Source organism: Nycticebus coucang, chromosome 3 (assembly GCF_027406575.1).
Source record: "Nycticebus coucang isolate mNycCou1 chromosome 3, mNycCou1.pri, whole genome shotgun sequence".
NCBI lineage: Eukaryota > Metazoa > Chordata > Mammalia > Primates > Lorisidae > Nycticebus > Nycticebus coucang.
The window spans coordinates 131,556,868-131,571,459 of record NC_069782.1 but is presented as its reverse complement, the minus strand read 5'-3'; the positions used below and the strand labels follow the sequence as shown (position 1 = coordinate 131,571,459).

The 14,592-nt window shown below is 45.9% G+C and overlaps 1 protein-coding gene across 3 annotated transcripts in view; it reads right to left on the bottom strand.

Annotated features, from left to right (window-relative positions):
- Positions 1–14,592, bottom strand: part of GBF1 (golgi brefeldin A resistant guanine nucleotide exchange factor 1) — a 146,382-nt gene that overhangs the window by 20,460 nt on the left and 111,330 nt on the right. For 2 of the 3 annotated variants that reach the window (XM_053583014.1, XM_053583015.1), the window contains exons 5-15: positions 11,254–11,372; positions 10,080–10,188; positions 9,519–9,579; positions 8,350–8,404; positions 4,248–4,395; positions 3,697–3,920; positions 3,019–3,184; positions 2,337–2,548; positions 1,928–2,026; positions 1,136–1,330; positions 95–284 (exon numbers count right to left, since the gene is read on the bottom strand). In XM_053583014.1, coding sequence (XP_053438989.1) covers positions 95–284; positions 1,136–1,330; positions 1,928–2,026; positions 2,337–2,548; positions 3,019–3,184; positions 3,697–3,920; positions 4,248–4,395; positions 8,350–8,404; positions 9,519–9,579; positions 10,080–10,188; positions 11,254–11,372 — 1,578 coding nt within the window. Of the gene's footprint in view, positions 1–94; positions 285–1,135; positions 1,331–1,927; positions 2,027–2,336; positions 2,549–3,018; positions 3,185–3,696; positions 3,921–4,247; positions 4,396–7,522; positions 7,622–8,349; positions 8,405–9,518; positions 9,580–10,079; positions 10,189–11,253; positions 11,373–14,592 lie in introns of all 3 variants that reach the window. The other variant, XM_053583016.1, reaches the window with a different exon arrangement.

Genomic DNA, 14,592 nt, shown 5'->3' with positions numbered 1-14,592 from the left:
GGAAGTGATGTGAGGACAGGAGAAAGGACTCAGTGAGTTGAGGAGGGATAAGCATAGAACCCTGGGGTCTTCAAAGAAAAGAAATGCCTCTCACTATTGCTAGCTTCTCGGGTACCATCTACTGTCTCATAGCTGAGTCTGGCTGTCTCTTTCTTCTCTTGCTGTGTGAGGTTGTTCAGGACTTTGGCCTGGCAGTGGGCCTCAGTGCTGTCAATCACTGTCAATAGGGCATCAAGAGACAGTAGGTGTGTTGTATAGAGCTGACCAGACACAGGAAAGGCATTCTGCAAAATAAACAGATCCATTAGGGTGAAGGTTAGGGGAATACTTTACACTGGAACAGATCATTTTCCAAAAATCCCTGGCCAGGCTAGCTTACGTCTGTAAGTAATCCCAGCACTTTGGGAGGCAGAGGTGGGAGGACTGATTAAGGTCAAGAGTTTGAGACTGGCCTGGGCAACATAGTAAGACCCTGTCTCTACAAAAAATGAAAAAATTTAGCCAGGTGTGGTGGTGCACCTGTCATCCTAGCTATACTTGGGAGGCTGAGGTATGGGGATTGCTTGAGCCCAGAGCTTAGGAGATTGAGGGTGCAGTGAGCTATGATTGTGTCACTGCACTCCAGTCAAGGCCAACAAAGCAAGACCCTGTCTCAAACAACAACAACATGAACTCCCTAAAACCAAAAATCCTGCAACTTCCTGTAACTTCTACATTGCCTTTATTTTTATTTATTTATTTATTTTTGAGACAGAGTCTCACTATATCTTCCTGGGTACAGTGCCGTGGCATTACAGCTCACAGCAACCTCAAACTCTTGGGCTCAAGCGATTCTCTTGCCTCAGCCTCCCAAGTAGCTGGGACTACAGGTGCCTGCCACCTTTTTTTAGTTGCACTTGTCATTGTTGTTTAGCAAGCCCAGGCCAGGCTTGAACCGCCAGCTTCAGTGTATGTGGCCGGTGCCCTACTCACTGAGCTACGGGCACTGAGCCTACACTGCCTTTAGAAAATATCTTTTTCTTCCTGTTTCCCAGCTCTCAAGTGTTCCCCTCCCTGTATGTAGCATCCTCATTACCACCAGGGAGATTTCCTTCATAGAACCTTCTTTCTAGAGACCTGTAATAGTACTCAGCACCTTGGACAGCAGCTTGGTGAGGTCCTCAAAGAGGTTGGAACAGTAGTAGTCACAATCATAGTTGATGTAGAGCTCGGTGACAAAGCTGGGGATGCGCCAGAGTTGCACAATGGCCTCCAGTGCCATCTCTTTCATCTCGTAAGGCATCTTGGGGTTCTCCACAGTGATGATCTCCATGAGCTTTTTGATGTACATCTGGGAATAACCAAATAATTGCCATTTAGATGGGGAAAGGATTCAAGATAGGAAGAGATAAAACCAGATAGGATGAACATTAAACAAGGAGCAGATGGCCATCCAAGTGGCATGCATTAAGGGACACCTAAAGGTATTCTGTTCCCACAATACATCCTCCTCTTTGGTCTGAATGTTGGTAGATAAAGCCTGGCTATCTACCTCACGCTTGATCTCAAATAAGTTGCCTATTGCTCTTTTTGTAATCTCTATGGAAACATTAGAGTTAATTCTTTCAATTTAGTGACAATTCTGGCTTGAATTGGTTGCCTGTGTTGCAGAGGAACTGCTGGGTAGAAGAGCTACTCCTACACATGGTAAGATTGCCTGCCAGTCCTCATATTTGAATTCTCCTACTTTATAATAGCAGTTTCCTCGATCTCCTTTTAACTTTTCCCTTAAAGAAGCCAGACCATGAACCAAATTTTAGAGGCTAAAAGCATTCTTTTACAGGAAGCCCTTAAATCCCACCACTGCAGTGTGACAGAGCTGGCCTTATTGAAGATGCCATATATCTTCCCCTTTTCATTTTTTTTCTTCCAAGCTCAAGAAACTTACCTCCATTTGGAACTTGAGGTGCTCCCGCATGCTCTCAAATAATAGGAAGCATACTCGCAGAGAAGCAGCATAAAGGTTCAGTCGCTCCACACTGAGTAGCTAGAGAGCACAGTAAGGAAGGCTATAAGGTTTCAGAAGCTGACTGTGGCTTAACTTAGAGAGACAGGAAAGGCAAACCGGGTAAAGTTGCTACTGTAGTCCTGTGCTCCAAAGAACTCTGTATCTAGCCATTTCTATATTTCTCTCTGGCTATCAGAGTCCCTGGAGAACTACCAGTACTCTCTTACTATGACCAACTGGGAAGCAGATACTTTCCTGGGACCTATGTTTTTTGCACAATTGGCCAAATCTCCCTATGCTTCCCTGGCCCTTGAGAGAGACTCTGGGTATCTAAACAATCTGGTCTTACCTGGAATAAATGGCGGCACATCTCATCCTTGATGAGGCCCAAGAGGGTCTGGCACTGGGCTATAGGGGCTGACTCAAGGGCCACTGTCAGCAAATGCAGCCCCATGTGGATCATAACCTCTGAGTTGTGGCGGTCATGTGGATTGGTGAGGGAGATGAGGAAGCGGAAGAGCTCACGGATGCAGGGAAGACCATAGGGGACCAAAGCTGTGCCTAGGGAAGGCCAGGAAGAGAGTGAGACTGCTAAGAAACAACTAGCCTACTGGCTTCATCTAGCCTGCCTTGCATTATACAAGGCAATTTCAGGTAAGTGATTCTCTTCGAGGAAAAGGATTTTTTTCCCGGGGGGGTTAAGAGGACTAGTTTCATTTATTGGAAGAAATCAGAATCGATGATTCTATCTTTCTGTTAAAAGTCCTAAGTTACCAAAAATAATAATAATAATAAAAAAAAAAGTCCTAAGTTACTCTTCCTTCTTACTTCCTATCACCACAAAAGCTGGTAGTCTAAGGCAGGGAAAGACTCCATCCGTGCCAAAAGTTCTATCTATGGCTTGACTAGAAAATGGCCTAGAACTTGGACCAGCAGATAGTAGTCACCTTGATCCAAGATGATCTAGGCTAAGGCACTTAACAGGTAAAGTGAAGGAAATGAACAGGCAGAGCCTGCCAAAGAGTACCCACCTTCTTTCTGGGAGGATTGTGTAAAGCGCACACCCCGGGGATTGACGTAGTCCATGTCATGGACAGAGGCAGAGTCAGAGTGGTCAGCAGGGGACGTGCACTCCTCTAATACCTCAGGAATAGATTCCACGGATGCTGACTGGGCCTTTTCCACATGGGCCCCTTCCTGATATGACCAGTAGCAGGGAGATATAGGAAGAGAGATGAGGCAATTTGGAACTTAGCCACCTAAAGTACCTGTCCTCCAAGGCAGTCTCTGATGGGCTGCAGGTTAGAGGCAGCTCAGTGATTTATGAATCAATGAAAGATGGCAGGCATATGAAGGGCTCAGAAAACATATCCTGAGACATCAGTGACCTACAGTGTCTAGAACCCTAAAGAGCCAGAGGCTTGTACGTGCTGAGGATTTAGATCATTACCTTCCAGGAAAAGCAATGGCAGGCTCCCTCCCTTTTGCCCAGTACTACCCAGTACTACTATATGCATAACTTGATAAATCCCATGAGCAACCTCTCACAGTGAGTCATGCTGTGATTTTTCTAGGCAGCACAGCTAATTCTGGGAAACAGGAAAGAAATCCCCTAAACAGTCTTGTTTTGAGCCAAGGTGTGAATAATGATCAAGCCTATTGCCCCAAAGGGGAAGACTGAACAGGACCTTTAAACATCAAAGCCATACCTGGGGATCAAGCTGCTCGGGAACTCCTAGTTCACTGCTCCCAGGCTCTGTAGCTGTACTGTACCCTAGTGAGCCAGGTTGCTCCAGGTCAGTCAGATCTTCTTTAGAGGTGGTCTGGGAGGAGAATTCTAGGCCGCTGTCTGTAGAGGGGCTGACTACTGCTGAGGCAGCTTCTGAACTTGCAGAGGAGATGGGAGTGGGCACATCAATGAAAGGCATGCCACCTACCAAGCAAAGTAAGTGAAGCTTGAAGAATATTCTGTGGGCAAAACATACCCTCCATGGTACCTGGAGGGTACTCAGACTGCATGCTCATCTCTGCATATATTGGTCTCTAAAGTCATTAGAATCCCTCTGACAGGAGAACCACCTTAAGTTACTGTGGAGTTGCTGAATGGTCACAGTCTGATTTGACCTGGAATTTCCCTTTTCCCTCTCAGCAGAAAGACCAAAGCCCCTCAGTTGGTTGGTCTTCAATTTTGAAAGCCTGAGAGAAAAAGAAGCTCTTTTTCTATCTATTGTAATCAGAAGAAGCAGCCCAGAGCACTCACCAGTGAGGTTAGAGGATAAGGTGGTTCCACTGGGAGTGGGTAGCTCTGAACCTATTGTGACTTTGGTCATATGGCGTGGAGGCCGAGGAGATCGCTTCTGTTTCTTCCACTTGGATGAATCACTCATGCCTCCCGCTCTCATTTTCAGCTGGAAATATCATACCTCATTAGCACTGGTATTCAAACTAAGACTCTCCCTAGAATCTCCCTTTACTTATTCCTTCTGGTCTCTAGGAAACAATCTGTACCCCACATCTGTGCTAAAGAAAGAATCTAGGCCATGAGAAAACATCCCTGCTTCTCTAACCTGGCTTCCACATTTGTCACTTTATAGGTTGGCATGGCAGCCTCCATATGGAAGGCACCATTCTGCCTCTGGGCTGGTCATTGGTAGGGCCAGGGCTCATACTTATCACTCTGCTTCCCTAGGTCTTAAGTCTTACATTAAGCAGGCAATCTTGAGTTCTATAGATGATTCATGACCCTTTTGCAGAAAGGGTAAGGGCAGAGGCTCCTCTTTCTACAGCATCAAATCTATAGACCCATGGACTCTTGGGCTTTCTTCCTCAACTACCCTGTAGAGCAGGTGTCTACTCCTAGTTCTCATCCAGCTATGTGAGTCCTTCCCATCCAAACTCTTAGTTTTCTTAATGCTGCATGGACTGGACCTACAGCATAAACATATAACTTACTCTCTGGAATTTCTCCATCAAATTGGTCAAAGCCTCATTCCTTGGAATTAAGGAAGGAGTAGCATCCCAGTTTATTTGTGGATTCAAGGATGGAGGGTCATGTCATGCTGCTGCGCTCTCCTGCTCCCAATTTTGTTGTATCAATAGGACCTCATTGTTGGTCTTTCTAAATGCAATTTTATGTTGTCATAAGGTAAGGTTGATTCCTTGGAATCCTTAGTCTATTCCAAGTCCTCTCTCTTGCTTAATTTCTATTCCTCCTGTAGCTCCCTTTTAGTAACAAAGGACAAGCTCTATCACCTGTTGACTACTCTGGGATCTATGTTTTTATGCGTTTCCTCTACCCTAAATTCAGTTACCTTGTTTAATCCCATTTTGTTTTCTTCACCTTGATGTTTTCTCAGTTGGAGTTTGAACCTAGTCCCTATATTAAACTTATTAAACTATTCCTCAACTGATGACCATTCCTGGATTGGGCAACAGCAACTCTCTTCCAGGAAGAAAGTCATTAGAATGACTCGGGACTCTAAGGAGACCAGAAGCACTTTTCCTCCCTGCCTTTTCTGAAAGACTGACTATATCCAGATAATACTTTGCCTCTGATACTTTCCTTCTGATATTTGGGGATAGAACTCATTCCTCAAGCTTCTCTAAGTTTTCAGATAAGGTGATCCTTTGTTTGAGAACCACATAATTCTTCCATCACTATCCAGAGCCCCTTCCAATAAAGGAAAGGCCCAATAGCTGACCCCTTCCCCCAGCTCTTAACATAGCAACTGCCTCACATTGGATTTACATTTCTTATCATTCCATCTCTGAAATGCCTGCAGTCATGTCTAGAATTGAGCTTCACGTGTTCTGAACACTACGGCTATGCAGGAAACAGATGAATGCTCTTTTAAGAAACCCCTGGAACTCAGCTACATCAAGTTTATGGTAAAAAATGTTCTGGAAGAAGAGTCGGCCAAATATGCAGAAGGGCAAGAAACCCAAGAGATCAATGAGGGACCTCCTGACTTTATTGGCAGTTGTCACTGAACTCCAAAAAGTACTAACAACTGGATCCACTTTTATCAGATAGTCTTTCTCTTCAGGAGGCTCCCCCATGTCAGGGACTCTAGGAAGTCCTATTTCCACTGAGAAGCCAGTAAGTCACTGAGATTTCTTCCACACTAGGATCAGTCTTTCCTGTGTCCTCTATTCTCTTCAAAGCTTGCTCAAACCTGGTCATTTCAATGAGTATTCCTAGCCTCTTAGGTGGAATAGGGGATAAGAGATTGGTAGTTCTCACAAATGCCTCAGTTCTTCAAAAGTATAGCTGTGCTCCCTGTCCTAAGGTCCTAAGCTGTGGGGTGGCAGCATATGTTCATGGAACCCTATACCATATTATCTTTACAAGTCTGTATTCTAAAGCATAGTGTAAGCTTTACAAAAAAAAAGGTAAAAGATCTGAAGTTAATAATCATGGCAACATGCTGGATAGCCAATGAAGAGAGCTATAACTTGAGACTAAACACACAAATGAAACTTGAGACAATGCATCCAAAGAGAACACAGGCCTATGTACTATCTAGCTAGGTGTACACATGCAATTATTTAGTTTTTTGTTTTGTTTTTTTTTTAGACAAGAGTCTCACTACGTCACCCTCAGTAAAGTGCTGTGATTTCACAGCTCGCAGCAACCTCAAACTCTTGGGTTTAAGCGATTCTTTTGCCTCAGCCTCCCAAGTAGCTGGGACTACAAGTGCCCGCCACAACCACCAGCTATTTTTTTTTATTATTGCAGTTGTCATTGCTGCTTAGCAGGCCCAGGCCAGGTTTGAACCCACCTGCCTCGATGTATGTGGCCAGCGCCCTAACCACTGAGATACTGGTGCCAAGTCACACAATCATACTTCTAATAGGCACACTCTTATGATAGTCAGCCTAGATAGTCTATACCTCCTTCTCTGCCTCTCCTTCCTAGACTGAAATATGAGAATTAGGGTAGTCTTCAACTTGGATCTCTCCCCTAAGCTCTTCTACATCTTGACTTTTAAAGGACAGAGGGGATCTTGACAAAATATTCCCAATGTCCTGGGCTATCATGGCACCTTACTATCCTGGTTCTTCTTGGAATCCCCTCTAATGGTAACTGAGAAAAAAAAAGATCCTAACTAGATTGACTTTCTTCTAAACTCAATCCAGGTATCCAGATAAAGTTGAGAACTAGGCTTAAGTTCTCTATGCCAGCTTTGAGCAGGGGAGAGCGGGTAAGTGGGAAGGATCTAGCTTAAAAGTCTCTTAGTTTCCCTAGAAATGGTAGATCTTGAGCCTCTTCACAAGGTGACAACAGTACTCATGTTCCCTAGGTTTACTATGTCATGTTCAATGCTTCCTTCGCCTGTCTTCAGGCAGTCAGATGTCCCAGGAGAATTTGCAACACTGCAAAGCTACAATCACGCAGAACTCTTTCAAAGCTGTTCTGTTACTAGGGAGGGGTAAATTGTGCTCTACACAATGGAAAGGGAACCCAGGTGTTACATATAAAAAATAAGCATTTAAAGAAATAAATAAAAAAGGGGAAAGGAGAGGGAGAGAGACCTTGAGGTTCTTAAAGAGTAGTACCCTCTCTAACTGGTTCAGGGCTTTGGTCTGCTCCCCACTACTTAGCTCCAGTTTGTTGAGGAGACATGGAGAAATCTGTGAAAGACAGGCAAATGCACGATTTAAACAGAGTGAAATAAACTCAGACACACGCCAACAGGGCATAGGGTAGGAATAGGGATAGATGGCAGGGGAGAGGGCGGGCATGCACCAAACAGCCAAAGGTCATGTCCATGAGCAGAACCTCTTAGGGTTAAAAGCAGAATCCTCATTAGAGGCCCATAAAGTCCAGGGCTTCCGTTTAAGATAGAAAGAGGCCACTCTTCTGACCACCATTCTTTTCCTAGCAGTTTAAGAACCCTTTGGTCTGGAGTCAGGCTTGATCTCTCTCTTCAGAGACTACCACAGTGGGAGCCCAGTCTAATCCAGCACTGGGGTAGGATTTAGGGATAGTCTCTCTCAGCTTCCTACCTGGTGACAAGGCTGAGCCCTGAGGGGACTGCAGCCCTTTCATCTTTGTCAACATGTTTTCAGCCAGGAAAGATGGGCCTCACTCAGTTTCCAAGAAAAACTGGCTCACCAGCTTATGTGGTGGTTCAAAGAAAGACAAGCCATAAAGGAAAGTTGGGGAAGGACAGGTATCTGGGAGAGAATAAATCTCTCACTAAGGGAATGAGAGCTATTTCTAGATTCTAGGCAGACCTGTCTATGCAAAAGCATGTCTTTGCTAAGCAAGGGTATCATCTCACAATACTGAAATTAATTTCTGGAGGAGGGACAGAAGATCAGCTCTCAGATCATACAGATCAGCTCTCAGATCATACCTTCTTCATGTTGGTCCCCACATAGTTCTTGGGTTCTTCTTTAAAATGAGGTAACCTATAAAATAGAGAATCCATGGACTATCATTAAGGATGACAAACGCCACCCTCATGACAGCCACAGACCAAAGGTGCTCTGAGCCAGAGCATGCCCTGTATCTCAGGAAAAGGCAGGAAGAGAAGCAGACTAATTTCACCCTTTTCAGAGCTTCATAAAAGAGCCACAGGAATAAAGGGATATATGACATGGACAAAAGAAGGTAGTCAGGAGGGCAAAATGACCAAGTACTCTTGGAGTGTGGAGGCCCTTTTTATATTTAAACTGATTCCTTTCTGCCTGTGTTCACTTGGCAAGTACTGCTGGAAGCCAAGAGGTGGGGAGAGGGCATCTATCAAAACCCTAGGAGACTGGGAATAGGGCAAGAAGTAAAAGGCAGGCTGAAGTTTTGAAGTCTGAATTTGAGCCTGAAGAGTAAGAAACTCTTTGCAGTAGGGTCCAAGGGCAGTCTTGTCTGTAGATATTAAACATTATTATCTATAGATCTGAGAGCAAAAAGAATCCCAGGGGGAGATTTTAGGCTACTGCCTCCACTCTTCTCAAAGTGAAATCTATTGAAAAGAAGTGTAGGAAACAGGCAGTTAGGTCTAGTATGAAAAAGGCCTCCTAGGCCCTAGGCTGAGGGCTTTACCTAGGGTAACCAATCATCTTGGTTTGCCTGGGACTGAGGTGAGGTTTGCTGAGATACAGGACCTTGAGCGCTGAAATGAGGACAGTCCCAGGCAAAATCAATCATTGGTCACCCTAACCTTGGCCCTTTCCTCAGAAAACAGGCTGAGCTCTGGGAGCCCAGCAACCTGTTCCAGGGTCCCTTGAGTTTGGCTTCCTGAGTTCCCTTTCCCAGCTGCTAGCTGTATAGAAATAGACATAAGTAAGTTTGAGAAGCAGAATGAGGTCTGTCAGCTTAGATTAAATAACCCTCCACCTCTTTCTGAGACCAAGTTAGCTCCCTCCTTGCTCAGTAACCCTAGACCCAGAGAACTACCCCCATGCATAATCCCAGTGGCCTCTGATGTGGCTGTGGGGTTGGCCAGGTCCCTGATGTGGCTGTGTGGAAGCAGGCAGACTCAAGAGGCCTGGGCAGCCGGGCTGAAGCAAACAGCAGCAGGTTTACCTTGTGAAGAGCAGCTGCACCATGTCTACGAGAGTGTGCTCTGCGGATTTTCTCAATAACTCTGCACAGGCAAAAACAAATAACACAGGTGTCATTACTTGCTGCGCTATTATCAGGAGGCTTCTCAGGGCAGACTCCCCTCCAAACCTTGTTTACTAAGGATTATGCCAAACTTATTAAAACCAGCTCCAGCTCTGCCAGGCAGCCATAACTTTACTACACCACTAGATGGCACTAGCGAGTCAGGGAAAAAGGGGAAGTGATAGATCTTGGGAATTGCACGCTGGTGTTAATCCCAGAAAACCTCCAGGGAGGGAGACCTGATCCTGGGCTGAGTCAGTCTGGGATACATCCCAACTACTGCTGTGGCATAATGGGCTGAGGTCTTTACTCTAGTTTTGCCAACAATCAAGTACAGAGATTTCTTCTAGATCCTTATGGCTCCTTGAGATCGATGGGAAGTCCTGAATTTTCCATCTCTCTGGGGTTCAGAGACAGCATCCTGTGTTTCATACTCAGTGGCCCCAAGAATGGTGAAGGAGACGATATTCAAGAACCTACCACTGAGCCTCATTTCAAAGCAGATCCGGAAGCAAGACTGCATAATTTCACACACAGATTCATTGGTTAGGTGGGCACCCACGGGGGTTAGCAATAGAGTCCGTAAGACCTACCAGGAAGAAAGGGGAGTTACTGTGATAAACCAAGTAGGCTGGGTGAAGAGAGGCTTACTTGATGGTTGAAAAGCTGCCTAGTGTTCCTCTAGTCTCCCAGAGAAGTACTCAGGAGTGAGAAAGAGGTCAGCATTCTTGCTAACCTCACTTCAGTTTGGTAGAAAGGTCTCCCAGGAGCTTGTCTTGGGAACTGCTTCTTCACTTTGTATGACCCCAACATAGTTCAAAATTCATTCCAGCCCTAGTCCATGAGCCCAACAGATGGATGGCACAGATACAGTCTGCCAGGGGTACAAGTATTTTAAGGGCTTCTAGTATTTAGTATCAATTTGTTCAGAGTTTTAAATTATTTTCCTTAGAAAAAGCATTTACTGGGCGGTGCCTGTGGCTCAGTCAGTAAGGTGCCGGCCCCATATACCGAGGGTGGCGGGTTCAAACCCGGCCCCGGCCAAACTGCAACCAAAAAATAGCTGGGCGTTGTGGCGGGAGGCTGAGGCAAGAGAATCACTTGAACCCAGGAGTTGGAGGTTGCTGTGAGCTGTGTGAGGCCACGGCACTCTACCGAGGGCTGTACAGTGAGACTCTGTCTCTACAAAAAAAAAAAATTAAAAGCATTTACTGGGCGGCGCCTGTGGCTCAGTGAGTAGGGCGCCGGCCCCATATGCCGAGGGTGGCGGGTTCAAACCCAGCCCCGGCCAAACTGCAACAACAACAAAAAATAGCCGGGCATTGTGGCGGGCGCCTATAGTCCCAGCTGCTCGGGAGGCTGAGGCAAGAGAATCGCGTAAGCCCAAGAGTTAGAGGTTGCTGTGAGCCGTGTGACGCCACAGCACTCTACCCGAGGGCTGTACAGTGAGACTCTGTCTCTACAAAAAAAAAAAAAAAAAAAAGAAAAGAAAAAGCATTTACTTTGGGTACCTGAGCTACTTGTTTGGAAATAAAGTAGGCTCCTAAGCACCAGTGGAGTCAAAACACAGCCACATGCTGCCAGGAGACTCGGGTAAGTAGACCCAGAGGTACCAGCCCTTGGCCACTAGCCTAATTGCCCCCCACCCCCTTACCTGAAGGATTTTCATCAGGACAACTTCATCGCTAGCAGGATCCGTGCCTACGAAACGGGCATGGGTGACAGCATCTGCTACGTTCTCCATTCCCTCTGCTGTGCCTTCATGAGTGGGATCTGCTCCAGAGAAAAATGAAAAATAAAATGAGAGAGAAATGGTAAGACAGCCTGTCTAGGGGCCACTTTCAGAGACTTTGGTTTTTCCTCTTTAGTTCCCTAACCTGTAGGTCCTTGATTTGAGAATTTGTCCCCATACTGGCTTTTTTTTTTTTTTTTTTTGTTGAGACAGGGTCCCACCCTGTGCCCCTGAGCAGAGTGCAGTGGGCGTGGTAGCTCACCACAACCTCAGACTCAGGCTGCGGGCACCCTGCTGCCTCAGCCTCCGGAAGCCGCTGGGATTACAGGCGCTCGCCGTGGCGCCCGGCTGGGTTTTTCCATTTTTTTCAGGAGTCGGGGTCTCACCGTCGCTCAGGTGAGTCGCGAACTCCTGAGCTCAAGCGATTCTCCCTCCTCAGCCTCCCACAGTGCTGGGATTACAGGCGTGAGCCACCGCGCCCGGCCATACTGGCTTTTTTATGAGCTCCTCCTTCAGTGAGTAAAACAGTGATTCTCAAACTTAAACGTGTACCAAAATCACCTGGAGCACTTGTTAAACTATACATTACTGGGCTCACACCAAGAGTTTTTGATTTTGTAGGTCTAGAGTGGGGCCTGAGAAGTTGTATTTCTTTCTTTCTTTTTTTTTTGAGACAGTCTCACTTTGTTGCCCTGACTAAGATGCCTTGGCATCATAGCTCACAACAACCTCAAACTGTTGGGCTCTTGCCTCAGCCTCCTGAGTAGCTGGGACTACAGCGCCTGCCACACGGCTGGCTATTTTTTAGAGGTAAGTCTCACTCTGGCTCAGGCTGGTCTTGAACCTGTGAGCTCAGGCAATCCACCCACCTTGGCTTCCTTGAGTGCTAGGATTACAGGCCTGAGCCACTGCACCAGGCCAGAATTTGTATTTCTAACAAGATCCCAGGTGAAGTTAACCATCCTGATCATGGGATCATACTTAGGGAATCATTGGTGTAAATCTACTGATTTCACAGAGGAAGAACCTGGAAACGTAAGTTTTTGGCCCAGACCAAGAGCCATATAGGACCAGAATTTTGAATGTCAAGGTTGTAGCCTTTTTCCTTTCATCTTTCAACACAGTTTCTCTCTCTGCTTGCTTTTAGAGATTTGTGTTTAGGAGCAACTGAGGTAGAGGAGCAGGAGGAAGAAACAGACAGTCACTGCCACCAATAATTTTTTTTTTTTTTAACAGAGTCTCACTTTGTTGCCCTCAGTAGAGTGCTTTACTGTCATAGCTCACAGCAACTTCAAATTCTTGGACTCAAGTGATTCTCTTGCGTCAGCCTCCCAAGTAGCTGGGACTATAGGCATTAGCCATAACGCCTAGCTATTTTTAGAGATAGGGTCTCGCTCTTGCTCAGGCTGGTCTCAAACCTGTGAGCTCTGGCAATCCACCCACCTTGGCCTCCCAGAGTGCTAGTATTACAGGCATGAGCCCAGCCTTTGCTGCAAATAATTATATCTGGGTGCCACATTATAGCAGATTAGAGACCTCTTTATTTTCACTCTTACTTAAAACAAAATGACAGATTGGCGAGGTGGCTCACATCTGTAATCCCAGCACTCTGGGAAGCTGAGGCGCATTGCTTGAGCCCAGGAGTTCAAGACCAGCCTGTGTGAGAGCAAGACCCCAGTCTCTATTAAAAATTTAAAAAATTGGCTTGGCACCTCTGGCTCAAGCGGCTAAAGTGCCAGCCACATACTCCTGAGCTGGTGGGTTCGAATCCAGCTCAGGCCAGCCAAACAACAATAATGGCTGCAACCAAAAAATAGCTGGGCATTGTGGCAGGTGCCTATAGTCCAGGTGTCTGTACTCTGGAGGCTGAGGCAAGAGAACTGCTTGAGACCAAGATTTTGAGTTTTTTTTTTTGAGACAGAGTCTCACTATGTCACCTTGGTAGAATGCAGTGGTGTCACAGCTCACAGCAACCTCAAACTCTTGGGCTTAAACGATTCTCTTGCCTCAGCCTTCCGAGTAGCTGGGACTACAGGTGCCCGCCACAACGCCCGGCTATTTTTTTGTTGTTGCAGTTGTCATTGTTGTTTTAGCTGGCCCACTGAGCTACGGACTCCGCCCCAAGAGTTTGAGGTTGCTGTGAGCTATGATATCATGGCACTCTACCCAGGGTAACAGAGTGAGATGCCTTCTCAAAAAACAAAATTACAAAAAAACCCAATATGACAAAGACCAACAATCCTGTTTTCAGCTTAACTAAATAGTCATTAGCAGAGAAAAGGAGACAAACTAAACAGGGGTGAAGTTGGAGCTGGGGGGAGAGAAGGAGGATTTTAGCTGTGATTAAGAGGGGAGAAGCGACAGGTCAGACAACTAGCACCATGCTGGAAATGAACACAAATGCTATGGGGTGGTGAGGGTGGGGGGCGGTAAAGGGGCTCAGTTCCCATTCATGTGTTAAAAAAGTAGCCAAAAAAAGTTGTCACCATTAAGGCTTTATAGGGGTCCCAGAGAACTGCCTGGCTTTTGTCCCACATCTGCTCTGAAGTACTCTTTCTATTGCTGTTTAGTCCCGAAAGAAGAGCATAGAGGCAAAGGGCAGGCTTATGACAAACCTTTTCCAGTGACACAGACATCTGCTCCAGAGAATGCAGGAGCATTTCCTAGTTTTGAGTGGTAGGAGTTACAAGACACTTGCCATTTTGTTCTTTTTGGTATCTAAATTATAGAGTTCTTGAGCCTTAATCTTAAGGGATGGCTAAGAAACATTTCTCTTACAGTGGTTAAGCAAGATTTTCATTAATTGTGAATGCTTTCATCTTTCTTTTCTGTCTTCATTGATCTCTGACACTTCATCAAAGACTTTCTCTCTCCTACTTACAACATCCCTCTACTCAGCACCAGAAGTGGTTACTTTAGAGGACATGAAGAAGTTAAGTTCTCAACATTCCTAATACTGCAGCCCTTTAATAAAGTTCCTATGGGTCGCGACCCACAGGTTGAAAACCGCTGATATACAGTATGATGACCCAACTCCCCCTATCACCCAACTCTCCATATTTCTCCCAGTGTGCACAGAAAATCCCATACTCTCAAAGCCCTTAGTCAAATCCTCTCTCAAGCCCTGCCTGACAATCCTTATTCAGGCTACCAGGCCCACATAGGAAACTGTGGTCCTTCTCAGTGTTGTGTGGCATTTCAGAACTCAGTGAATGGCTGCCTTGCTCCCATCTCACAGGGCTCCTGGGGGTCTATTCCTCC